Below are 27,427 nucleotides of genomic sequence, written 5' to 3' on the forward strand. Positions count from 1 at the left end.
TAGCCATTTGTTTGCTATATCGGACATAGTGTATCTCTCTATCTGCATGCTGCACCTTTAAAATAACAATTATCCATACACCCAACATACCCATTTTCTTCTGGAAAGTTGAACCTAAAATGTTTTGAATAAATCCTACTATTAAAATGTCACTTTCTTCAGATAGTAAAAATCCAGACCCATCATTAAAATGAATAAAATACAAAAGGGAAATGCAGGGATAACACCAACTTGAAACCAAACTTAACCAACATGAGCAGTCTAAATGAAAACCATGAGTAAATCAGGTTCAAAACTGCACAAGCCAGGTTGCAGTCTTCAAATGCCATTTTAACCAATGTACTAAAAGCATAAAGAACACCTCATCTATATGAATTCAGGAATCAAACTGCAGAAGAAGAACCCTGTATGTATCAACACTGGAACCTACACCACCACCAACACTGTCTTAAGGTTTTATACTGTTAAACCATCTGTATCCAAAAAGAAACTGCAGCAAACACCACCATTGTGCCGCTTATGCAGAGAAACTGTGGAGAGACTATTGATTTTGTGGAAAAGAGGCGGCGGATGGCGGATGTGTGAATTTGTCATCAGGGGAGAGCCACACAGGGAAACGGCCAGTGCAATCATCAGCCCAGAGCAGCCTGTGGGGAGGTACAGCACGCACAATCACTTCTTTATACAAAAAAAAAAGTGCAAGACGAAGATATGAGCCAAACTAAAGGGCATTGGTGGGACACCAAACAACCACTGAAGGCAGCGTGGTAGCCGAATGTTAGCACTACCGCCTACCTTTCCCGATTCGCAGGAATATATGAAGCATAGCATTAACTGTTAAACACAACCTAATGTCTAGGATAGAACAAAGACTAAAACTGAGCTCAATATTGAATGCTGTTAAATCAAATTAACTGAACAGAAACATGGTACTGGAAATAACTGATGGCTTGAGAAGACTTTTATAGGTCAAAATCTCTGAACAAGGTTGGGTTTGCCTCCGGTTAGGTTACAGATTCATCTTCCCAATAAAAAGTACAATGCTGTCTTAAGGGATTTTCTGGCCCCACTCTTCATGAGCCACTGAGATGTGACATTGTGAACATATTAATCATTACGGCTGTTCGATGCCGGCCACAACAGGTGTCTGCTGTAGACAGGAACTGAGCACGAGTGTGTTTGTACAAGCCAGACGCACGCAGCAGCATTTGATTAAGGTCCAAGCACTGGATCAGAATGAGCAAAGAAACACAATTACAGCACACTCCTTTATCAACGCAGCCCGGTAATTAAATTCATATTTGCAGTTTAAAGTTCATATTTGAATAAAAAAGCTTAAACGTGTAGCATACAAAACAAACTGAAATTCTTTGTACGCTAATTATTTTGAGCAGAACCAGAATTATGACTTTAGATTTACAGATTCCTCACCTTGATGGAAATACGGTTGCTAATCTGCGCCATTGGCCACTCTGACTGTCACACATAATCCTTTACTTTTTTGTCAACGTGGGGAAATTTGTCCTTTGCAGATCACAGCTCATCCCCAGATCTAGCCAGTAGTACCTTGTGGAAGGATTATCCTTTTGCGCATGTTTTGGGCTCATATGGGAAACCCAATCAGACTCAAACAGAACATAGAAACTTCACTGTTTGATGTATGGCTGAATGCTCGAACGTCTTACATTCTTACTTCTTAGTGCATCGCTTATCAGACTGCCATGGGGTGGTGCCGTTGGTGAGCTCATTTGGCACAGCTTTGCACCTCAAAAATAATCCTAATCGCAATTCACGAAACACGAGACGGTTTGGACCACAAAAGTGTATGTGTGTGTTTGTTCATAAACGTAGATTTCAAGATGATTAATGGGTAACACTTTACATTACGGGCCGGTAAGTCCTTGGTACTTACAGTGGTAATTACAGTGGTACTTATGGTGGCATTTACACTGGTTATTCTAGGTACTTATTGTGGTACTTACAGTGGTACTTACGGTGGTACTTATAATGGTACTTATTGTGGTAATTACAGTGGTAATTCTAGGTACTTACTGTGGTACTTAAAGGATACTATAGTGAGAATTACAAGTTATGTACTTCTAGATACAGTGGTAGCTCTTAGTAATGAAGGTTGTACTTCCTGTTTTCCCTAATGCTGTTTTATGTTGTTTTATAGTCACACAATCCTAGAAATTACGTCTGTATGTAGAAGTACCACATTTACTACTTATGAATTGCTGCTGTAGTATTCTTGAATTACCAATAAGTACCATAGATGTATCACTGAAACTACTAGAAACTATCATATAAAGTACCAAAGTACATGGAAGTATGACCTTCATTACTAAGAGTTACCACTGTATCACTTAGCAATGAGAGATACAGTGGTAACTCTGTGTCTCCCTAACCCCTAACCCTAATGACTAGTAATTATGACTTTTAGTACCACAATAATAACCTAGAAATTATCCTGAAATTACCACTATAAGTACCACAGACGTACCGGCCCATAAAGTAAAGTGTTACCGATTAGGGTATATGTCAGTTTATGAAAGTGCTGTGTTTGTGTTGTAATGGAAAGAAAGACCAGTTTAGACTGGTCCGACAAGAACAAGACAACACGGCATCATTGTGCCACCTCATCCAATCAGAGGACATCATTCTGTGACCTTGTTCTCCTTGAGAGAAGTCAATAAAAACAGCTGAAACCAAAGCAGAACTTTGTGTTCCTCAAAGTATAGTGCCGTTGAACATCTGTCTGTTGTTACATGTTCGCTCTTACCTGCTTAACTTCAACTTTCTATCAAATTTACGGTATATAGCTAACAGGTATCACATAAACGGTAATGCCCATGCACCTGCCAGTGATTCTCCTGCCACATTGGTGTAGTTAGAAAGACACATGTAAGACAATGGCGATAAAAGAAGCAGAGAAAAGAGAATCACATCATCACGCCCAACTCGGCGGCTCTGAAACGGCCTAATTGATACATTTGCGACATGCAGAAGCCGTTGTATGTAAATGTGCGTGTGAATGGATATGGAGGCGCTGAGGAGGAGACGGAGGGAGAAGGATGTGTCGAGAATAGAGAGAAAATCACTGGGGGGGAGGGGTGATAGAGAGAGTGTGGATGGATGCTATTTTTAGTCCCTATGTGTGATATATGCCAATAGGTGTTCAAAGCACATCCTAAGGGCGGAGCTAAGAGAAACATACAAGCAGTTCTGAAGGATGAAAAACGTGTGATATGTAAAAAGTAAAACTACTCTCAGAGAATATTCATAAAGTACGTACAGCATAAGTGGTCCAAGCTATTGGCATGTACTTCCGAAATCAATTATAGGGTTAATACTAGGTAACAAAAAAATACAAGTCAGTTTCTAATGTGTGTTAATATAAAGCTTTTTCAATTCAAACAGAGGGAGAAAAGACAATATATAAATGTGATGTGTAATGATTTAGCTATTACTGCATTGAGTTACCTTGTGTACATGAAATGCGTGGTATAAATAAACATGCCACGTCTAATACTACTATATTTTCATCGTAGCATTTCTCTATATTGCGAGACAATAGCAATAACATCATGTATTCAGTATCCTCCAACATACATAGTGTGGACGTACTGAGTGCATATCTAGATTTTAAGTCCAAAGTAATTGACTTTCCCCGCCACTGTTAAATTGCATTGGTGTACAGATAAAAGCACAATTTACCGGCATAATTGAAATCCATTTCTCAGATCAAAGTAGAAAGATAACTGTTGACCCCAATATTTGCTTTTCTTCCTGCTGCCAAAGGTGCCAGTGCTTGAACATGTAATGGCATAAACCCAAAGTGCTGGAATGAAATGGAGTGCACAATGGAAACAGCAGCGACCAAAATCATATCATGATTAAATCAAATGAGGATTACAGCTCTAAAGCCATTCAATCAGCCGCTAATCCCAAAATGATTAGGGTTTGGAAGAGCTATGATAATAGATTAAATTAATGAATGACATAAATCAATAAATCCCCCTCATGGAACAAAAAAACATCGTCACTGGGAGGAGACACTGACAATTTCAAGACACAACAAACAGGTCAAACCAGGACTTGCCCCAAAATATTACAGAGTTCTAAACTGAGCATTAAAACAGTGAAATCTTCTGTTCATTGGGACCTTCAAACTTAAATTTCATTCACTTTACATCCGTTCCATTCAAACACAACCTTTACGTGTGTCTCGCCTTGTTTCCAGGCTACAGCAAAATGATGATCTCTCACTATTGGATTGTGAAACTCATTCACATGAATCACAGAGGACGGGCCTCCACTTAGCAAAAGCATTTATTCCGTCAATCAATCAATCAAACAAACAAACAAACAAACAGCCTGATGAATTGCTCTGTGCCCTGACCCAGCTATGATCACAATTGCTATACATCTTCACAAAAACATCAATATTAGGTATTGTGCATTGTTTTAAATAATATGTTAGTTATAGTAGGGCTGGGCAATATGGACCAAAAGTCATATCCTGGTATATTTAGGCTGAAGATCGATATGCGATATTGTATCCTGATATTTTTTCTACAAAGTGAGAGCTGTGAAGTGTTAAGTCAAAGTCAAAGCCAAATGTGAGGAGTTTTATTGAAAACTCACTATAAAATGTAAACATAAACAAAGCTCTGTAAGGTTCACATTTAAATAAAAAAAAAGTATTTAAACTATATTGATAATATATATGCAATAGTTCCATATCTCATTTTAAAATATCAATATATCCGGGGCAGCTGTGGCTACAATAGTAGTTTACCACCACCGAGTATGGAGTGAATGAATAGTGCCATGTAAAGCGTCTTTGAGTGTCCAGAAAAGCGCTATATAAAACCAATGCATTATTATTATAATTAAATATCGATATATCACCCAGTCCTAAGTTATAGTTATGGTTAATTTTTGATATGAAAATTGAATATGAAACCATATAAAGAGCCTGGATCCAGATCACGGTTTAATAGATTTTTGCAGCAATGTGGCGTTAGCTTGATTGTATTTTATTTTAAATTAGCCGTTGTTTTTTGACCTGCCATTTGACAAACAGACCAGTCACATAATCACAGATGCTTTCTTAATTTCTTTTTTTCCCCTTCCCTTCACACCAGTGCACTTCAAGATTAGTCGGCAATCATGAACAAAGAATCTAAAAATAGCAGCACGGCAATAATGGATCCAGTCAGAGACCCTGGGAGGGTTGGGGACTTGTCACTGTGACAGCTGCAGCCTGTTGTACGGGTGTGGCGCGCTTTTCTTATTTTTCAACCAGACAAATATCCAGATTTGTTGCGCCATTTTCCATAATTCCAGTCATGAAATACAAACAGCTTAGCGCTTAATGGGGCAGATCTAAAAATAGCCTTGGGATTGAATGTAAAAAAAGGGGGACGCTGAATATATGGGATAACATGAACTAATATTATGTGTCCCAATCGAGACAGAGGGCGTGAGTGTGTGTTGTTGCATATAAATTTCTAGTAAAAACACAAGTTCACATACAGGCCCAAACATGCAAATTCTTAAATTGCTAAAAAGGTAGGCGGTGAGCCATTGTCCTATTTTCACAAGAGAAGCGGAGCAGAAAATACAGTGTTCCTCACTACACAGCCAGCTTCAACCGACTTTTGTTTTATTGATTAAATGATCAAGCCCAAATGTATTAGATGTTTGTGACAGGAGAGCCTTCCAGGGAAATAAACATCCTGCAGCAGCATTGTGTGACCATGACAAATAGATTATCATTTGTTTGGCTGCAGCTGTGTAATCTATACAGTATGTGTGCAATCAGAACACGCCAACGTTTGTTTTGTTCTTGTACACAACAACTGTAATCCTCATGAAGGAGCCAATGCTGTTTCTATTATTAGACATCTCTTTTAAGAGAAGACCTAGGGGAGGGTGATAACGCAAAATAAAAGAAGCTAAATATTGTCTCTCATGTTTGGTCGAGAGTTTTGATTTGATGTAATTTCATCTAAAAAATAAACCTTGCTTTTAATTATTTGATTGATACTAGGATAGACCTCAGCTCAAACAAATAAACACATACACACACTCCATTGTGCTCCGCCAAAATCCAAACCAGGTGCTGTCACTGCCACAGGATTAGCTATAGACCTGGAAATGAAAAAGCCCCATGACAATTACGGAAATGGACCAATATTGAGCCCTATTGTAGACTCTATTCATTGTTTAAAGAACAAAACGATTACGGACAATGATTCATGTAAAAGTGTGTTTCTGTGAAAGAAAGAAAAGAAAAAAAACAGGCCAATTGGCGTGACTGCAGCACCATCTGTGAACATGTATGGTTTTTCACCCTGGCATAAGTAACATACAGTACATGTGGCCTGGCTCAGATTTGTTGCCGTTTCCCAGCATGCCTTGTGTGTAGAACAAATGGTAGTGACCTCTCCCCACAAGAGCTCCGATCCGTGAAAAATGTGGATTCATAAGGACAATTTTTTTTTTCCCTCCCTACCCGAGACTGGAAGTATTAGATTAAGCCACAGATAGTAATAATATCTTCATAATATCTTAATCTTCAAAACATGACCAACTGCGTAGAATATATAGACAACAATTTGAACTTGATTGTAGCTTTTCTAGAGAGCTGAAGTTATACTACACTAAGGAAATAATATATTACTTTGCCAGTGGTCCCAACCCCCCCCCCCAACGCTGAGTGTACACTGCCTCAAACCATCCATCAGATCAACATGAAACAGGCCTAAAAAGTGTTTGTTGAACCACCATCCAGCAGGGCTAGTGGCATCTGTTGCTCTTGTTCCAGCCACCTGCTGCCTGCCCGCTCCACCTGGCCACAGAACATCCATTCTGGTCCAAAGCACTTGACCACCGCATCCATCACCGCCGGCTGATCTATATCCACACATTAGGGCCACTGCTATCATTGCGGTCCAACTCCCATTAACTACACTGGTCATTGGAGAAGTGAGGGACAACCCATGTAGCCGTCTATTTTATGGAAAGGGAACTTAGCGTGAGTAACAAAAGCATTATTCATGTTTCAGTGCAGTTTTCCTGAACGTAATATCGATTGGTTTGTGTTTGATTTTATGAAACCTTCTGTTTTTGTAATCTAGGTATGAAGGATAGGAATTTGAAATGATCGAATGATCAAATGCATAACAAAAGAGATACCAGACTTGATTTAAATAATCCTCAATTTGATTTAGTTTTGGAACTATTTACCATTGCAAGACTTGATCTATTGGTAAAGCTCTGGGCTCTCAAAACTGTGCTATTCTCTCTACAATAATTGTTTATAAGCCACAATAAAAAACCCTAACATCTTCAGAATAATGTGGAGTGCCTTCATTTAAAGATGATTATCTTTAATCAATCAGTGGGTTGACACCATCATTTGTGGTGTTATTCTAATTACAAAAGCAACAGAACAAACACACGATCCATCACTCGGCAAATGGAACATTTACTGTAAAGCAAATGAATAGACTTTATTCAAAGACTGTTTTTCAATATCCAGCCAACTGTGGAAAAATGTGCCTCAGCAACGGAAAGCATTTGTATAATTTGAATGTATCAGATACAAAGATCAGGCCAAAGGGGTTTCAGTCATTTCTATTGACAAATGTGCAGATAAGGATGCGATTTAGCAAGATTTCAATGTTTGACTGAGTGCATTCTGAAGTTCATTGACAATGAAAGCCTGGTACAAGTCAGATACGCAATCGTGATATCTCTTTTTATTTTGCTAGTTCCATTATGGTCTCTCCACAGCTAATCAAAAGCCTGCTTTGGTGATTAGCATGGATTTTACAAATAGATGGGTATACATTTGATTTATATTCCATAAATTCACCCTGATATTCGTATTTCCCTGCCCTCTTGTCTGTGTGACATGAAATGCGTTCTACCCAGTCCATTACATTACATGGAGGTTATGTTATATATCGCTCAAAGAGAGGGTGCCTTTGAAGGGAAACTAAATCAATTTGCTTATGGCTGCGCATGTATTTGATTGTCCCTCAAGTGTATGAAAGAACCGTGCATGTTTATGGCATCAAGGTTATGCACCGTCTCCCCTGCAACAGCTAGAGTGTGTTTCCTTGTAAAGCGTTCACTTTGATTTGTTTGTCACAGGAAAAAAAAAAGGCAGGGTTTGCTACACTGTACTTTTGAAGATTACGGCCACAGAAATACTTACATATAGCATGCACTTCACTTTACTATTTTAGGAGAGTAACAGTGTATTATTCTTAAAGGGGGCCTATTATGCAAAATCGACTTTTTCAAGCTTTACATCATGTTATTAAGTCATTCCCTCATTAAAACCATGCCTGAAGTGTTGCCTTGGCACATTCACGTATTTTCGAGTAATCTGTAGAAACTCTGATGGCAGCCATTTTAGGGATAAAACGCCTGATTCCTTCAGGAAACGCCCTCGACCTCCAGGATACGCCTCCGACCTTTCGTCACCAGCCGAGTAACCAACCACTGCTCCTCAGCAGAACCCCCTCCCCGCAGTGTCTAGCCCTAAGATGTAAACAGAGTCATCATGGAGGATTAGCTTCATGTGTTGTGAACCGGAGCCACAGCAGACTTTTACAAAGACACACATCAGTGTTTCTGTTACCGAAACACCCAGGATTAAAACCGGTGACAAGAACACTTATTTCAGTGTCTGGTTCTGCGCTGGGCCTTGATGATGCACAGAGCCTCCGGAGAAAGCTAATGCTAAGCTAAACCTCGAGTCATCACGTGAAAACGAGAAATATGCACAAATAAAGTCAATAAAACCACCACACACATAAAGAACCGTTTAACAATGATCACACACGGAGCCAGGCTTGTTGATTTGGAAGTTTATTGCTCACATTTCATCTACAATGGGTCATAGCCGAGTGGTTTTCTCCCGGAGCTAACAAGCTAGCCGCGACAAGCTAACGGGAAAATTCACTGAATACAAGCATATTATGCATTGAAAACGTCACTAAAACAGGCAACTGCTTGAAGCAGCCTTTATGATGATCACACACGGAGCCTGGCTTGTTGATTGTGTAGTTTATTGCTCTCATTTCATCTACAGTGAGTCGTAGCCGAGTGGTTTCTCCCGGAGCTAAGGCACTATTAGCCGCGACAAGCTAACAACCTTCACCTTCACAACATTCATTGAAAACAGGCAGCATATTATGCACAAATAACGTCAATAAAGCCGGCAACTACTCGAAGCAGCCTTTACGATGATCACACAATGAGCCTGGCTTTACACATTTGTGGTTTATTACAGACTTTTCATCAACAATGAGCTGTAGTCGATTATAACAAGCTAACGGGTAACCTCGAAAAACCATTGTCCACTTGCACAGATAATGTCCGTCTTTGAATCGTATGGGCTCCTGCAGATCCTGGTGTCGTCCATGGGGGTATAGTTAGAGATCCATAGGGCATGGCAGATGCAAAGAGATAGCCTCCAAACAGCAGTTATTTTTCAGGCAAGAGCCCCTTCCAAGCGTCCGGTGTGGAAGGTTTGTTTCCAAATAATATCCTGTGTGGCCATTGTTCACAAAGTGATAAACAGTAGGTCCTTTCCAACAATAAAAATTAAAATGCACCGATCGTAGTTTCAATACTTGAGACAACGAGCGGAGTGTTGTTGTGATGCCACAGACAGCGTGTGGAGGGGGCGTGTCGGAAAGGGTCAGAGGTTCTTAAAGAGACAGAGGCCTATTTCAAGTCATTTGCTAACGCCATTTTGAAAGAGCAATTTTATACAAGGCAGTTATTCTAATTTACTGCATTGACAGACCAACAGAAGGTTTCGTCATCATTGTTGTGTCCTATAGACTGGTGCTATGTGGCTGAAAAAAGCATAATACCCCCTCTTTAAGAAATGTAACTCATGAACCTTGCCTGTTTGGCGACCAATAAGCAACAATACCGCACATGAACGTTTCTAATATTGAGTGTTTTATTTAAAGTCTGTCTTGCATATCATCCTCAAACTGGGTGGATTTATGAGCCAGTGTCAGGCCTCTGATGCGGTGGTAATTCAATGCTAATAAGATTAAAACATAATGCAGATTGTCTCCAGTGAAAACGCTCTGAGTAGACTTCTTATTGAACACCAGTGGACCATGGCCGCATTCCCTACCGCGGAAGACGAGAGGTTACTCCAGAGATTGAATTAATATTAGCAGTCAACCCCTGAAAGGAAAAAGGGCTTACTGAAATCTATTAATGGTGTTACAGGCCATGACTTTTATGCTGTTCCTGGCTCTCAGTGCTGTCAGACAGACACATTAATCCCTCAGCATGGATAATCCACAAAGACATCTGGATCCCCAAAAAAGTTGATGCCTAGCTTTTTGAAGGGCATGTCCTACACTCTTGTTCTGACAATGCTCATAATACTTGAGGAGTTAGATGTAAGTCACATGAAACAACAGATGCGGTCGCTCGGTTGTTATAGTGTTTGCCGATCTTCCACCTTTATTATCCTTGGGCAAGACACTTAACCTTAAATCCAGTGTCTGTGTTCAGTGGAATCTGAATGTAAGTGAGAACCATGGGTGCCCGGAGGAGGAAAAGATTTGAGATGTTCACCGATATTTATGCAATACCCAGTTTTACGAGAATGACCAACCTTTGTTTTCCAGCGCCCAATCTGTTTTTGAGTTCCAGCTGAAGTTGCTTCTATTTGAAACATATTTGCATTTGCTAGAAGATCAGAAAAAGCCAAAAAAATACTGGACCTGCTCCTTCACACACACGCACGCACGCACACACACACATCAACAGGCACAGAGAATGTTTGCAGAAACGTGTATTAATCCCTACAGATTTGGTCTTGTACAATACCCCAGGATAATCACTGTAGGACACTGCTTATTCACCAAGGCAGCATGTGTGTTTGTCAAAATCAAATGCATGCACGTCACTAAGATAGAAAGAACGGAGACAGACAGAGTAATAACTGGAACAATGACGTCTGCTCAAATTAATCCGATCCATCCAACAGATAACACACTCCATAGGGACATGATAGGTGATTTATTTCTATAACTTGGCCTACATATACAGTTTGGAGAGCAGCTTGGAGAACAATCATTCAAATTCACTTATACTCCCCCATCAAGTAAGTAATCATGCAGACATGGGGAAAACATGCAAACTCCACTACCGGTCCAGTATTCAAACCCAGGACTTTCTTACTATGGGGCATGAGAGCTAACCACTCGGCCGTCGTGCCAATACAATAAGACATACTGGTTCATTTTGAACTTGACAGAGGTGAAACGTTACTCACTCCACATAAAATGACACTCTCCTTTTACGCTCCTGTTGCACACCAACTTGTTGCAGGCCTAAAATTCAAATTGAGCCACAATTCAAATGTAAAGTATTTATCTGTTGAATTCACTAACATTCAAAACCCAGCAGCACATGTCCCAACATATTTGGAAGTGTTGTAGAAAGTCAAAGCAGATAGTTATTGAATAGAAAAGCTCTCCAGAAAAGTTTGGGGTCTACTGCATCCTGTCAATTTGTAAAAGTTTCCAGACTTTGTGAATCATTTGGCTCTTTCTTTGCAAAGGCATCTTAAACCTGGAAAGCAGAGGTCTTTGTCCAGGTTTCAACGAAACACTCCGGAAACTGATAATTGCTGCCTCATTTTCAGACTCCTCTCTGTAGAGTGAGCTCCTAATTGAACTGGTGGAGGGGGCGAAAAGTGGTGCGGTTTCAAGAGGCCCTTACCACCACTAGCTATTCTCTTTGATATGCATGGGTTATCATTGATAGCACTGACACTGGCAGTTAGCACTCGAAGGAGCTTTATAAGTAATAGTAGTTATTGTAGTAGCGGTAGTATTTAGCATGAAGCAGCAATTAGTAGCTACACCCTCTAGTTATGGCTAGTGGTCATAGTCATATAATTAGATATAAAATGTGCAGTTTTTATCAAAGATAGTGGTAGTGGTTCTTTCTATTGTTAGAATAGTCTTTTCTGTTGCATGATATTTGGTTTTACTTTTACCCCTACAAGTCTCCCCAATGCCTTAACTCCGGGACCATCACTCCACTGCTCCCCATGCACTTGCTGAAATTAAGTTACTGAGGACACAGTGCCCCTTGATGGTCCCCCATTTGCATGCATGGTGAGTCAATGATGAAACAACAATGCTCGAAAGTCAAAGACTCTACTTGTCAGTTATCCTTCAGTCTTATGGTGCCGCCAGCTCACCCACCAATGTCTTTTTAAGGCTGCTATGTTTAACACAAACCTGAAAGTACTGGGGCTCAATAGGTCCTTTTTGAAACTGGCCAACAGCCCAGAGTGCTGCGTGAAAGAAAATACAATATTTTTCAGAATCTGAAAAGACTAATTTCTGGCAAAGACTTGAGACTGTTTGGAGGTATTGACTGGTTCAGGCCAACACAAAACACTAACAGCAGGTAACTGCAGCAACCTTCAACATTATTTTTATCAGCAGTAGGTATGAACAACAGCAGATGTGTATTTTACTGTATGTGACATAAACGGACAGGATTTAACTTTTTTTCACAGGTAGCTGGAGGCTGAACAAATAGGCACATTTTTACCCTGCTATAATTATTTTTGAATAATTATACCTATAATTTGTAGCCAATACAAGATTTTAATAGAATATACCGTATGCTGCACGCTAGTTGTTTGTGGATTTGCAATAACCCCACAGTGCAATCATGCTAACGATTCTGCTATTACACACTCCGAGCCAAAATGAGATATTTTGTATTCTTTCAACATTAAATGTAAGGCAGAAGCTATATACTCCTCAGTGAGCAATCTTCCAGATCCTAAACATTATTAAAACATGACCATGTATGCTCTACAGAGGAAGGGCTTACTTCAGAGTGCTAATAAAAGGGGGCACAGTAAACAGTAGCTCAGAGTAGACTATTGTTTAGAGAGAAAACAATTACCCAGATTTATTTTTACACTTAAGCCATGAGCCGGGTTAAGGATCTCAAAATGGCTTTTTAAAGTGCATGTCATTGGGATTTGCACCGGCCCACTTTACACCCCCAACCCCGTCTCCCCTGAGCAACTGCCCCGAGAGAAGCAAAAGTGGCCGAAATGGACTGACATTTCTATATTGCAGCCTGTTTTCCGCTTTTTCCCTCTGGTGGAGTGGAAAGCAACAAGAGCACCACCATCTCATAGGTCAAAGTTGACTGGGCGGCGATCAGCTTGAGATAAACGCTTTTGTGCCACAGTGATCATAAATCATTGTGATCCCAGCAGGTTCAGTCCGGGGCCAGGATAGTATAGGAACCGTTTTAGGGTCAAAGGTAACAACCATGCATCTGCATCAAAGAACGAAGAGATGACACACAAACATGCCCTTAATTTGAAGAAGATCTAAAATGTGTGCAATTATTTCTCTAAGGAGTTATTGTAGCGTTTTATTAAGAGCGAAGTGAACTTCCATGTCAAGCAACCATATCAGTTTATCTAAAGCTGAATAACATGGTCGTGTTCCTGGCAACTGTGATGTATTAGCAGGGGTACGTAACATCTGACCACCCAAATTTGAGAAATATGCATTTAGACCCCATAACTTCCATCGACCAATGTTAATAAAAGACAAACATGAATACAAAATTAATAATGCAATTTGTTAAAAACAGAACAAAAGAAAACAAAGTCCACCATCTTGCAAATCAATTGACATGGTGATCATTCATTTAGCTATTAGTGCCAACAACTCCTGCCACATACTGTGTCCCGCCCAAATCAATACTCACTCATTTGCATTGATCATTGTTTTACAGAAACTGTCCGCCTCTGAAATTATTGTTTATAAATCTAAACAACCCATAATGTGACAGGGAAAGGATCTAACACAGACTGACCAGATATAACATTTAATGGCCATTGAAGGGTGAAAATAATATTGACAAAACATTGATTACCTCTTTGTGACAGCATTTTCTTAGCAGGACACAACAGATGTTTGCCCCCAAAGCTAATGTTATGTTTAATGGTAGGTTAAACTGGTTTTGCTTTGTGAGTGGATAACCTCCAAATCTGCCAATCTTGTCGGGCAGTGTTTCTCAACCAGGGGGTATTTAGGACTATTTCAGATTAAAATAAATGTAAAAATGACTTTAATAATGAGTTTTTCCAGCAATAAAAAGGTTGACAGCCAGTGCTGTAGGGTGATCTTGATTGCAATGCCAGCTGTTGCTATTTATCAAACAGGCCTAAAAGGAAAGAGTAGTGAATCACCACTGATATGAGATGACTGGTTTACATAGTACATCCATACTGCTTTATCCTGATCTGCAGCAGTTCTTTACTGCAGCAGCGGAGTTAAAGGGCTGTGTGTGGGAGTGAGGGAGACTCAGAGCTGCGCATTGATCTTAGAGCCCCAGTGATCAAAAGAAACAGCGCTTTGATAAGGATATTAATCATACCTGAGCTACACTAATGACCGCAACAACACAAGCACTCTAGCCCGCATCAATACAAGATACCAGCCCAATGTGTGCAGAGGTGTTACTGAAATTAATGATACAGACTGTTGTTAGTCATTGCTCAAATAACCACAGTGGAAAGGGTGACTCACATGGTAAGAGAATTATTCTATTATTTGTGCTTTCACAAAGCAGGTAGATTATAATAAAAGTCTACAAAAAAGTGCTGAACTTAAAGTTGTCCCTTTTTATTTTCAAGAAACACTCAAAAAAATCATAACCAAAAAGACAAGGTACATTTATTTTGAAGATGCTAAGCTAAAATCCATGGTCATAAGACCATTGGAAAGAAAGCTGTACTTAGGGTTGAAGTTGTTGGCTACTATGAGGAAGAGCTAGCTACTTTTCCACTGATATAAACTTCAACTTGATGCGATAATTTAATTATTTCTAATGAGATTTGTGTTATCGTAAATGTACCTTTATTTCTAGTATAGTTATTTGCCCTTTAGTCTATAACGGATTTAACATTACACATCTATTTTAAATGAAAACTAATACATTCTATTCATACTGTATATTTTTATACATTTCATATGACACTTATTGTTTAATAGTACTGGAATAAAAAAGCGTCTGCAATGTCATTGGACAGGGTTATACAATTGCGACTGCTGCATGAAGTTAATAATCAAAAGGTCAAAATCAATTTGTTTAGCAACCTGTGAAAAATAAAACCCCTCCTGGGTGCTATGGCCTAAACAATTTCTCCAAAGCTCTGGCACTGTGCACCTGCCTGCCTTTCATTTGCAGGATTTGTGGTAAGCTGTTTAGCGGCTGATGATATTTCAATAGAATAGAACAGCATCTCCAGAGTTGGCCTTGTGGACATTTTTATGCTTTCACATAAATCCTGTGTCATTTGAAATTATGATTAATTTACAGGGGTGTATTTTAGATTACCTTCAACTCAAAGAACAAAGTTAAGAGATTTTGGATTAACAACACTACAACAGTATAAAGTTAGTGGAAATTCTGACCGTTTTTCATTAGAACCAGCACCAACATCCTCTCCAGACATCACAGACCAGAATTCCCACAGACATGGACTGTTGCCAGCTCATCACTGTTCCTTATTTGTAAATTATAAAAATAAAGAAACGTTTTGCAATCCTTCTGCATGGCCACGTTCCTGCTTCCAACATTTCAACAGTTCATTCAGCCTTATGTGTCGAATCCGCTGACAGGTGCCATGGTTAAATTATGTCTTGTAAATAGGCACAATTGGCCATAATATTGTGCGTAATTTGTAAACAGCAACAGAAGGGACATGCCAGTCGTGCTCAATACAAAATAGATGGATACATCACTGTATTTCATTCCTCAAGTGCATCACAAACACCAGGGCCAAGGAACAAGATAGCAGTAAATTAAACATAACAGCGCAGATGATATGAATGTCTCGGGGTGGATTATACAGCCAAGCTCACTGCCAGCTGCAGGGACTGAGCCTGCAGAAAGAAACAGAAGAAGCCCAGGGATCAGACTAAAAACTTCTATGCTTTGCTGAAAAAAAAAAGATAGACAGACAGATATGCATGTCTTTAACTGTTTGATAAAAAGGGAGTTATCCTTTTTTGGCCCTGGGTATATAGGTGAACACACGCTGATGTATGAATAAAATGAATCGTCTAAGAACCACAAACCAGAGTATAAATGTGAGCAGTGCTGCCAGCAGCGGCCAAGAAACATAATGCATAATCAGAGCAAGGGTCAAAGGGTCCTCAAAAAAGACCACTGAAAACATGCCTCAGTCTTGGGCAGAGATTGTAACAGCAATTTATTGCTCTAATTTTAATGACCTAGTACACATCTCTTCTTTGGTCTTCCTCTGGGTCTTATAGCTTTAACCTTAGCACCCTTCTACACACACATAACCTCTTTTGAACCTGTCAAATGCATCTCACACTGGCCTTAGACTTTTTTCTGCTGCTATCTGCTATCGCCTCCTTTTAAATCCAACCCTCCTTCTACTCTGGCCATACCATCTCTCCAGGTGCTTGTGTGTTTCTGTAAATTGCCTGTTGCATCATCACACTATGGTCATCATAAATAAACTTTGTTAGTCATTTTTGGTCCAGTGCTTTAACCAAATGAAAATTGCATGTTATCACGTTAGACTTTATTTTTTATATTTGATTATATTTTGTGTATTAATGTGTATGTAACCTATGAGTAGGGAGAGGAATGCCAAGCAGGGTCTACAATGGTCAGCAGATGCATTGGACCACACCATTAGTCACTGTGACACACACTTTTGGCCCCAGCTTTATTGATGAGGTTAGGCTGAACCACTATCCTTCTCTTAGCACACACACACACTGCTCTTCAGCGACCCAAAATGCAACAGGAGAGCAGGCGAGCAGCTCAGGTCTCATTCAATGGGAAGAGCAGGTCACAGAAGGAAAGAAAAGTGTCTCCAATCGGTGGCTGTTAGGACTCCATGAGTCAGTGTTATTTACTTCCAACCATGGTGGGGGACAGCAAACATTACTTTATGTCATACTTTAAGAGTAAAGTATGCTTATAATTTTTCTTAGTTGTGAGCTTGTATTAGTAGAATTGTCCCAGTACTGTGGCAGTTTCTAGAAAGTAGTAGTAGTAGTAGCAATACTTGTTGTCTTAGTTGTCCAGGCATTTTCAAAGTAGGGGTTAAAATATTGTCGAATGGACTGGGTTGATTGATTTGTTTTGAGTTTTTTCAAAGTTTTGCTTCTATCTTTTGCGCAAGAAAAAGCGTCTGGCAAACTCAATCAAGACAGTCCATTTAACGATATTCAGATCTGTACTACAAGAGCAGCAATATCTTTCATCTCAAAACATTTCAAGCAATGTGAGAATCACTTCCCCCTTCTGGCTGTAGACAATAAGATCCATTTCAGACCCAAACATCAGATTTCTGAAGTGGTCTTGAAAGGCAGTGACAATGTGCCAAGTGTGTCACAGCTATGGGCTCCCAGCCATTTAAGGCCTGCATGAGTCTGACATTTACCAGGATGCTGCAATTTGTCAACCTCCCTGTCTGAATCGAATACGCAAACCCATCCACTGCAGGGGACGCTCATAAAACACATTACCATTAGGCTTAATAGTGGAGTATCACACGGAAGTGAGAGCAGAGGCATGCAGGGTAAAATTAATGATCTATTTGTGGTTCCAGTCACAGCAGTAAAATGATGGAAGGAATATACGATGGCTATAAAGTGGAGCAAAACAGGTTGGGGCTGACCAGAGAGGTGCCCCCAGTACAGTAACAGCGTCTGAATCAAAACATCAGAGTTCAACAGCAAATGAAATGATACCCCAGTATATAATTCCAACATACTTTCATTTGCCATGCTTGAGCTCACAGAAAAAACAAGTGACAAGCAATTGAATAAAGGTTGAATTTAGACTGTGGAAATCATGCCAATACTGTCAGTATTGCACAGACATGTATAGTGCACTTGCAGAACAAAGTTAACTGATATTGCTTGAAAGCTTTCTATTATTCAGAAAGTGGCCGGCACAATTCGAAAAGAGCAGTTTACAACTAAAAAGTTGTAGGTCATCAGAGCAGACAGAGAAACACATTTCAGATCAGTCAAACATTTACTCACACTGAGAGCTGCCGCTAACAGCGCACACACAGACGCAGACAAAAAGGTGTCGTCTCTTACCCGAGTGTTGTCATAGTAACGATGGTGTACCAGAAGGAGGCTGGGATGCTGGTGAATTTGCTGGAGCTTGAACCCTTTTCAGCGTAGAACATGACGGTAGCAAAGATAATTATGGCCATTGTAAGAGAGAAGAGCAAGAAGCCCAGCTCTGAGGCACAGCTCTTCAGAGTGTAGCCCAGGATCCGCAGGCCTTGTGAGTGCCGCGAGAACTTAAAAATACGAAACACGCGAAAAACTCTGAGCGTCACAAACGCGCCACTCACGTCTTCATTGTCAGTCATCACCAGGCCGATGTAGTAGGGCAGTATGGCCACCACATCAATAATACTCATGACAGAGCGCATAAAGCGGTAGCGACTGGGGGCTGCAAACAAGCGCATCAGGTACTCCACTGTGAAGATCATGACACAGGCCGTGTCCATGCAGAAAAAGGCCACAGTGTAGCGCTCACCACATGGCACTTCTTTCTGGTTGGGGACATAACCACAAGGGACAGTTTCCACCACATTTGTGATGACCGACACCGCTATAAAGAAGCCGGTGACATAGTAGAAGACCAGGGCCATAGTGGAGGTGTGAGGGTTCTCAAAGGCGCGCCACATCGTCTCTCTGAACGTCATATTGGGCAGCTTAGCATCCTTGTTGTCCTCCTGATCGTCCATGAGGCGCTCTGCGTTCTCTCTCTTCCTGTCCTTGTACTCTTCGTAGCAGCAGTCTCCAATGATCTCAGGGATAATGCCAAAAAAGGACAGCTCCTCATCATAGGAGGAGATGCACTCATATCGAGGGTAATGGAGTTTACCAGTGCGATAGAAGCTGAGGACACAGCGAAACACGTCTGGGTCCCGGTCGAAGAAGTACTCTTTGGTTTCCTCGTTGTAGAAGAACTCCTTCTCTGAGCTGCCAAGCAGAGTGTCAGGATACCGGTCCAGCGTGTTCTTCCAAGTCTCGAAACGCCGACCACTCACATTAAGCACAATGAGCTCATCTTGTCGTTTGTTCTTCTCAGTGGGAGCCACTGGCATGGGCAGGTTGGCCACAGGCATCCAGCCAATGGCCGCTGCCCGGGCAAAGGGAAGCCATGCTGCTACTCCCGCCATGCTGTGTGTGGCCGGGGGCACAGGGGGGAACAAGTCCAGCACCTTCACAACCACTTTGACCTCAGCTCAGTCACCATCTGCAGGAGAGGACAGGACAATTCTAAATTTAACCTCTGTGCACAATTGTCTGGATATGTGTGAACAAAAACAGCTGGAGCGAGAAGCCAGTGAGAGGTGAGAATATCGATAAAAGAGCAGAGTGCATTAATGACTTTAGATTTGGAGTCAAAGGCGTTGATGCGCACACATACGTATAATAGTAAAACTATTATTTGATAAAGATAGCTTTAAGATACTGTGCTCTTATGTGCAATTTCCAATAAGCATCACATTCCCTATAATTACTTAATAAGATAACGTTACATTTCCAAGATCCGTTTTAGAGCCTTTGTGACAGGCAGCCCATAGCAGCACCTCCATGACACTGGGATGATTGAGGAACAGTCAGGGCCAGTGTTGGTTATTTGAGCTTTTGTAGATTAATATAACAATTGTGCAAATAAGCGCCATAAGATAAAACACAAAACAAAGGTTATGATCACGGACTTTATCATATTTCTCTGATAAAGAGACCTTTTTTCATGATAGAACCTGTTGAATCACCAGAAACTGATATTTATAAAACACTAAATCCCACACAAAAAATCATTCTGTTTCTTCTTCCTTTTAATAAGCGGTATTTTTAACAAATGGGTCAAACTTACAGTTCTAGTCTGACAGTGGAAAACACTATTGCACTTTACGGACCGGGGTGTAACTGCACGCAGCGTGTACAAAGTGCCAGCTTATGCCCCACAAGCCTCCATTTGACAAAACTTACCGATATCAAATTATCCATCCACAGAGACGCAGTCTTCCTCTAAAGCAATTTAGTGCAAAACACTTGGCTTGTTTCTGGGCTAAAAAAAAACCCAAAAGTTATTTCTCGTTTTTTTTTACGAAATACGCTCAGAAAACCTTGGAGATGAAGGCGTGGAAGTCTCGTCGATGGACGTGGCACAGCTGTTTAAATTCAGTTTCCATTTTGCGAGGCTGATGATGTGAGGAGTCTGCCGTCAGTGCCGGTTTAGCTTGGCTTTTTTTGGGACGAGTGGCGCTGGTCGAAGCAGAGACGGGGAGAAGGAAGCGGAGGAGGAGGAGCGCGCTCTGCCTCTCTCGTATTCACCCTCGCTCACTGCGCACGACTGTCTGTGGACCAAAACTGCGTTTATGGCGAGAGGCACGAAGTGGGTTACTCACTGTTTGGGAGGGGGGGGGAAATCCTCCATCCTCATCCATAATCTTACACAATAGCATCTTCATAGATATAAATGTAGCCGCAATTTAGGTAATAATTAAAATAGCCTACAGTTGGCTTACATTCTTGGTAAAACGAGTGACTCTTGTTAGACGGCAACAGGGCGTGACGTGAGTCTGCTGGCAGGCTGCTAATCAATCTTTATTTGCCCAGCACATTACATCATACTAAAGGCCTTGATAATGTGGGTCACTAGTCATAGCAACTCACATTTGCATAAGTTTTAGCAAAAATATGACTACTATTTACCACTGAGACATAGTATTCATAACCAGCATATTTTAAACAACAACTCTCTTGGCATTAAGTGTACAGTGCCAGTAGATTATCTTGTGATCTTGCACTGTGAAGCAACATTCTCCTCCAGGGGCCTGGCGCCTTTAGGGTCTGCTCATCATCATGTGTATGTTTATGTGAAAGCAACCAGTGGAAAATCTCACAGTGACTACAGACAGAAGAAGTGCAGGTAGGATTTATGGACGCTGTTTGGTCATACTTAGTTAGCTGAAGCTGTCATGTTTATACAAACATTGTAAAATTTGCCTTAAACTTTCTGCTCTTTCTAAGAGTTCGGGAAAATCCACTGTTACCATGGAGATCTGCCATGTTTGTGGCTGTTTGCATCAATTCCATAGATAAACATTAGCTAAAAACAGCATATGCTACACAGAAAAAAAGAAGTGGGATCATGCCGTTACCTGTTGAGTCACTAATGGTAAATACATCTTACACACTGTGGTGTCCAAGTGTCTTGATGTGAACAATAAGTCCAGTATTTTACCTACTAAATTCTTTTATCCGTTGTTTATTATTGCTGCAGATCCCATGATGCTGAGCAATATCACATCACAATCCTGAACTCGAAAGTGTTTTGGTTTCTTACAATATCCAAAAATGTATTGAGTCAAGCTGCAGCCACAAGCACTTTTCTTTCTGAGAGAGGCAATTTAATTTTATATGAAAGTAGGCTACATCATCCGCATTGTACCATTGGGAAAGAAATGGTTATCTGCCATATCAAAGCCGCTTGCTTGTATTTCTGCAGGCTGTCCACATCTGTTCCTAAAGTTTATTTATTTATCTGATTGAGACAGTGCATGTTAATGAACAAACATGAAATACATGCATGTAAACACGCCGGATGGTAGCCAAAGGCTTTTTTTCCATCCGTAGTCCCATGCGGTTTAATTTCACTTCATAGAGTTCGGGAAACCTTATGAAGTGAAACTCTGTTAGCTAACAGAGAAACATTAGCTAAAAATAAGTATATAAAGTGAAGAAAACCAGCTGCTGAGTCAATGATAGTAAATACATACATACATACATACACAAAATTGTAATATATGTCTGCTGCAAACCACGATGAGACCAACAAGATGCCCACAGACTTGGTGATCTTTGACATAGACCTTATTGTGCATTTCTTGGTGGGTCAACCTTTTCAAACCTGTAGATGTGAAACAATGGCACATTTCTGCAAGCTGATAGTTACTGCTTCTATAATTGTTCTTGCCGTGACTGTGCATTCATGTGAGAAGACACATCTAATAGAGTCCTCAGGGATTGCCTCCCTTCAATATCAGTTCATCTGAGAAATCAATAAGGTTGTGCACTATCAATGCAGCAGACAGTGTTTATTGATTATTGTTACACAGTTTGTAAACAGTTACAGAACATGCATTCAATGGGAATATTTAATACCTTTGCACAAACTATATGTAGCTAGTTGTGTAAATCACGCAAGTAATAATAATACATTGCATTATTCATTCCCTCCATACTCGATGGTAGCTACTGTTTTCCCTCGGGGTAGACCTTTTGACCACCGCCACACATTCACTCTCTCAGTACATTCTCACAGGCAAGTTGGGTGAAGCGTCTTGCCTAATGACACAATGACAGTGTGTACATGACATGTGGGAGCCGGGATTCAAACCCCAGTCCTCTCGATCATAGGACGACCTGCTCTACCAATTGCGCCACCATCGCCCCTTAACGTGGTGGAGGGGATTGAGCACCCGAATGATCCTGGATGTTGTCGGGGTATGTTGTAGCTTTGGATGGGTCTCCCATGGCAAACAGGTCCGAGATTGCAGGCCAGACAAAGAGCGGTTCGAAAGCCAAGACACCAAGAGGGTTACATCGCCCCCCAACGACTGTGAGGCCTTCCTCTTGTGGACCCACCACTTGCAGAGGAATCATAAGAGATGGGTGCAGTGTGATTGGGTCAGCTGTCACGACCCAGCAATGGATGAGAATGGATGAGAATGGATAATAATACATTTTATTTGAGGTGCCTTTTGATACACTCAAGATCAACGTACAATAAAATACAAAATTGCTATAATTAAAAAGAACAAGGCAAAAAAGGCACACAATAAGGCACACTAAAAAATGACATGCTAAAAATATATACAGAGTTGTATGGAATGACATATTTTATTTATTGGTTTATTTTCTCTCCCTCCTAATGAACAATTTCTACTAAAAGTACCTGTACAAATTCTGTCACTCTGGAATAGGCTAATTCAACATTTTGTTGAATTGTTAATATTACATTAGATATCTAAGAACATATGACCAAAACATTGCATGTTGATCATACTGACAATTATATCAATTATTTTCTTTAAATTTGAATGAGACAAGCTTTCTTGAGAACCGGCCTGTCCAATCAGGAGAGGAGGAGGAAGGAGCTAAGCAAAGGCGGTCTTTGCTTAGCATTGAAATCTGTCCAACTCTATGCAAGATACAGAGCCATTAGCGACGGCGACCACACAAGATCTGACAGACACCTGTCTGGCTCACGCACTTCAGCTGCGTCTCAAAGCCCACCTCCATGTGCTCCTGCATAAGGGGGCCAGGTTGAAAAGAAGGAGAACAAGCTGAGCAAAGGAAAGCGAAACATTTTCATCCTTCTTTGTTCTTGCTCTCCTCATTTTGCAATGAGGAGAGCATTGTTAGCTTTCACATTTCACTCTCTTCTCACTTTGCAGTCTTCGACTATCACTTTTAGCATATCTCTAAGTTTAAAATATGCATGTTTTACATAATTTAGTGGTGTCATAATATTCCCTGAATATTGCCTTATAACTACACACACACCAACATGCAGACTGGCCTTTTCCTCTGCTGAGTCTGTAAGTGATTCCAATAATCCAAATGTCAGTGAATAACAAGGTGGGTCGGATTTTATGGTCAGCTGCCCCCTGCGATTATCTCAGGATAAAGCAGTGACATTAACGTCATCAATTTTTCCTTCCTCCAGACACCCCAAAGAAACAATAACAATAACTATTTGATTTATTTGACAGTAATTCAAAAGTCATCAAACAAAGCTTTCAAAAGGTACCTTTGTTTTTGTCATTTTTCTTTTTTTTAATATATAAAATGAGGACGAAGTGTGAAGAGACATTTCAAAGCGGTTAGATCCAGGGCTCAAGCTCTCAGTGGTAAGCAATGAAAGCTGTGCAATGCAATCAAACCTATGGCCATTGCTGCATTTCCTAATATTTGTGTTGAAAGAACAGACTTGAAGATGTCCCTCCCGCAAAAAAGGCCAACACCTTGGATCTGAAGCAAGTTGTGGAATAAATCAATCAATTACACTTTCACTGTACTTCAAACTACAGCAACTGAAACATGCATTTGTGAGCTTGTTACTCACACTCATTACTCTATTGAAGATAACTTGAATGCAAGTCATACACTTTTGTAATTGACAAAAGTAGATGTTAATTGGAACAATGTCATGCATTTGCAGCAGTCTACGTCACATGCAATGGCGCTAAACACCCCTCTTTGTTAATTCAACTCTCATTTGAAATCTAAAATCTTTCTCCAGGGATTTAGATTGACTATTGAGTTTATTTTAGTTGTGCCAAGCTGGGCCTTGGCAGCTCCTGTGTCTGCTGTTTAGGGAAGCAGCAAGTGGCACAGAAGCTGTTATAGATGTGCGTTTGGCTTTTATCCACAAATTAAGAGCCGTATATTGTGCATCAGCTCCGACTTTGTAAAATATCACACTTTGTCAATTCATTTGGCCCGGCTTTGTTGTATCCAGGCCGCATCTTTCCAAAGTGGCTTGTGAAATCTTTTTCAGCTTCTCATAACTTTTGATTTTGATTGTGTGAAATGAAACCGACACAAGTAAAATATTCAGAGCCAAAACTCGTCTCTTCTTTTGCACCTCTTCTTAAAAGCTGAGACTGTAATAGGCGTTTTATTATTTGATTTGGAAGACTTCCTTATAGCCCAGGTGCCATCCTATGGGCAAGTGAAGAGTGCAATTTAATCGAATCAAAAGTAAGTAGATCTGAGGCTTTGAGCTGAGTATAGCTTTATGAGAGTTAATATAAGGTGCATGTCAGGGGAATAGGCTAAGTGTAAGTATAAAGAAAGTGTGAAATCTCAGCTGCTGTTGAAAATTTGCCTTCCTTTTTTAAGTGGGTTGAATTCGCTTTAGACTGCATGTGAAGGATCAGATTAATTAGATTAGATTAGATCTTTTAGAGTCACAATGGCAAGATTGTGATTATTTGAACATTTGAATTGTGAAGTGAATAGTGTAATGAAAGAGAGGTCAGTGCTGCCAGACAGGAGCCATAGAGGAAGACACGGCTGCATTAAGTCAGTGTGAGGAAAAAGGACACAGATGCTTTCATTAATTTGATGGAAGCAGGTGTTTTATAGCCAGGTACAATCAAAAGCAAGTTTCAATTCTGAAAACTCTGTTGAGCCTGGTCAGAGTGTTTCTAAATAAATGGTCAAATAGACTGGGCTCATAGATTTTTGGATGTTTCACTTCTATCGACACAATCTTCTTCTCGCTCTTCTCGTAGTCAAATGTAAGCCTATTTGATTAAAAATGATAATTCTGAGCCGGGGTGAAACTTAAATTCTCTCATCTGAAGAGTCCAATGTAAAGGTGATACACAATATGTTCTCCTCAATTTTACCAAGTGTAGTGGACGTTATTTATCTCTTCTACTGTGTTCTACTGAATTGTCAAATACTTGTTTGAAAGTGGCCCGATAAGCATTAACTTTGTGTCATGAGTTGTTTGAGTGAGTCCATCTGTTTGTCTCGCCAGTGGAGAACAAACGCCCAGACTACTGAAAGCTACAGTTAGGAGTCTCTGTTGTGCCAAGCTAGGTGCTTTGATTCATGTGGTACTAGTGGCTCGCAGCAGACATTATTAAAGTCCAGACACAGGTTGTGTTACTATAGCTTCATTGTACAAACACTGTGCCATTGACTAACACTTTCTCTTTCTATAGTATCTGCAGCAACTTTCCAACTTTGTAAGAGGCTCAAGTGTAAGTTTAAAAAGTTCAAAACTCCCTGTCATATTCCTGCCGGCACATTTACATAAAGCAGACGCACTTTTCCACTAATCATTCACAATCACAGAAGAAGCCCGAGGACAGGCACACAGATACATCCCATATATAAACAGTGAGCTTTGCTTTACAAGGCTTAGAATGAAAAACTCAAGCTTAAGGCTTGAGGGAAATCTACATTTCCTAGTAGCCGAGGGAAATGAAAACAGAATTTGCAAAAACTAAGCAAACATTAAAGCGGAAAGACTAGGAGGATCCTCCATTTCTTCAGTACTTACTTCAGTCCAAAATGGAGACACATGGAATACACATGAATACATGGCCCTTCAGAGACAATAAAGCTAAAGTTTAAAGTCAAAGCAGAATCATAAATAACTGTGATTATAAATACCAGAATAACTTCTCCAAGAGATCATAGTCAAAGTGACCAGCCTTGCTAGTTCATTCGATTCAATCTAAAATCATGATTTTAGAATGAATGAAGTGCAGTATTCACAGATATATATTAAGTCTGAGTTTTTGTCTCAATCCAATTTAGGGACAGTGCATGTTAATGAACAAACCACACCGGCGCGGCTCAGTCGCAGTGGCTCAAGACTAACACCTGAACCTTCACCTATTTCGTTTTTACACTTGTACAATGACAACGCACTTACATACTTACTTACTTACCAACTGCTGTACTACCGTGCCGGTAGTTATTTGAGTTGCAGTCTGTTATTCTATGGATAGGAAAACTCAAGTACCTGGATCTCCTCTAATAATAGTGTGTAAGAAAATATTAAGGAGAATGAAGCACTCATCAGGCCATGGCTGTTTGTCTTTGTTAATATCCTCACCAAAGTAATATAGGATGTAACAATTTCAATGCCAAATTGAGATATACACTCCAATGACTAAGGCTTAATTGTTATTTAGCAATTCCAAATAGAACATAATGACATACAGTTAGTGAGCAGACCATGGCTGAGTTGTACATTGCACAATAATCACTCTGGCATATGATAATTGCATAAAAAAGTAGCACAAATGAACAAGCTACACCAGATATGATAGTAGATGGCTGCTGCCAACCAACAGCATATCATTCAATATAACAGCGTATTATGTAAGCCTTTAACAAAAAAATGTATGACTGAAACCTATGTTTGATCTGTAATTTTTAAACATGATCTTGGTTTCATAACCATAACCGAATTGATACCACAATACATTACAGGGCACATGCAAAGGGACATCATCACTGTACTCGAAAACACAAAGGTCTCGAAGAGCATACAGTCGATGAAAAAAATGCAGGAGTCTGGATGTCTCATGCTGGAGAAGTTTAGACATTAATTCAAGATCTTGTGCTAGCCTAGTCTGACCATTCAAGTCTGACTATGCTTCCACATGAAGGGGGTTAGGTATCCTGTTTTGCATCATTTTGACATGCAAACCAAAACATGGTGCCTGAGAGCAGGTGCCTGAGTGCCAAAG

At 40.2% G+C, this 27,427-nt stretch overlaps 1 protein-coding gene across 2 annotated transcripts in view; it reads right to left on the reverse strand.

Moving 5' to 3' along the window:
• The window catches only part of kcnd3 (potassium voltage-gated channel, Shal-related subfamily, member 3), a 111,676-nt gene extending 91,178 nt beyond the window's left edge, over positions 1–20,498 (reverse strand). For both annotated transcript variants that reach the window (XM_079559186.1, XM_079559185.1), the window contains exons 1-2: positions 20,130–20,498; positions 18,210–19,386 (exon numbers count right to left, since the gene is read on the reverse strand). In XM_079559186.1, coding sequence (XP_079415312.1) covers positions 18,210–19,309 — 1,100 coding nt within the window. In that variant the 5' untranslated portion in view covers positions 19,310–19,386; positions 20,130–20,498. The remainder of the gene's footprint in view (positions 1–18,209; positions 19,387–20,129) is intronic.
• Positions 20,499–27,427: the final 6,929 nt, after the last annotated feature.

The sequence above is a fragment of the Gobius niger genome (genome assembly GCF_951799975.1).
Source record: "Gobius niger genome assembly, chromosome: 6".
In the NCBI taxonomy this organism is placed as follows: Eukaryota; Metazoa; Chordata; class Actinopteri; order Gobiiformes; family Gobiidae; genus Gobius; species Gobius niger.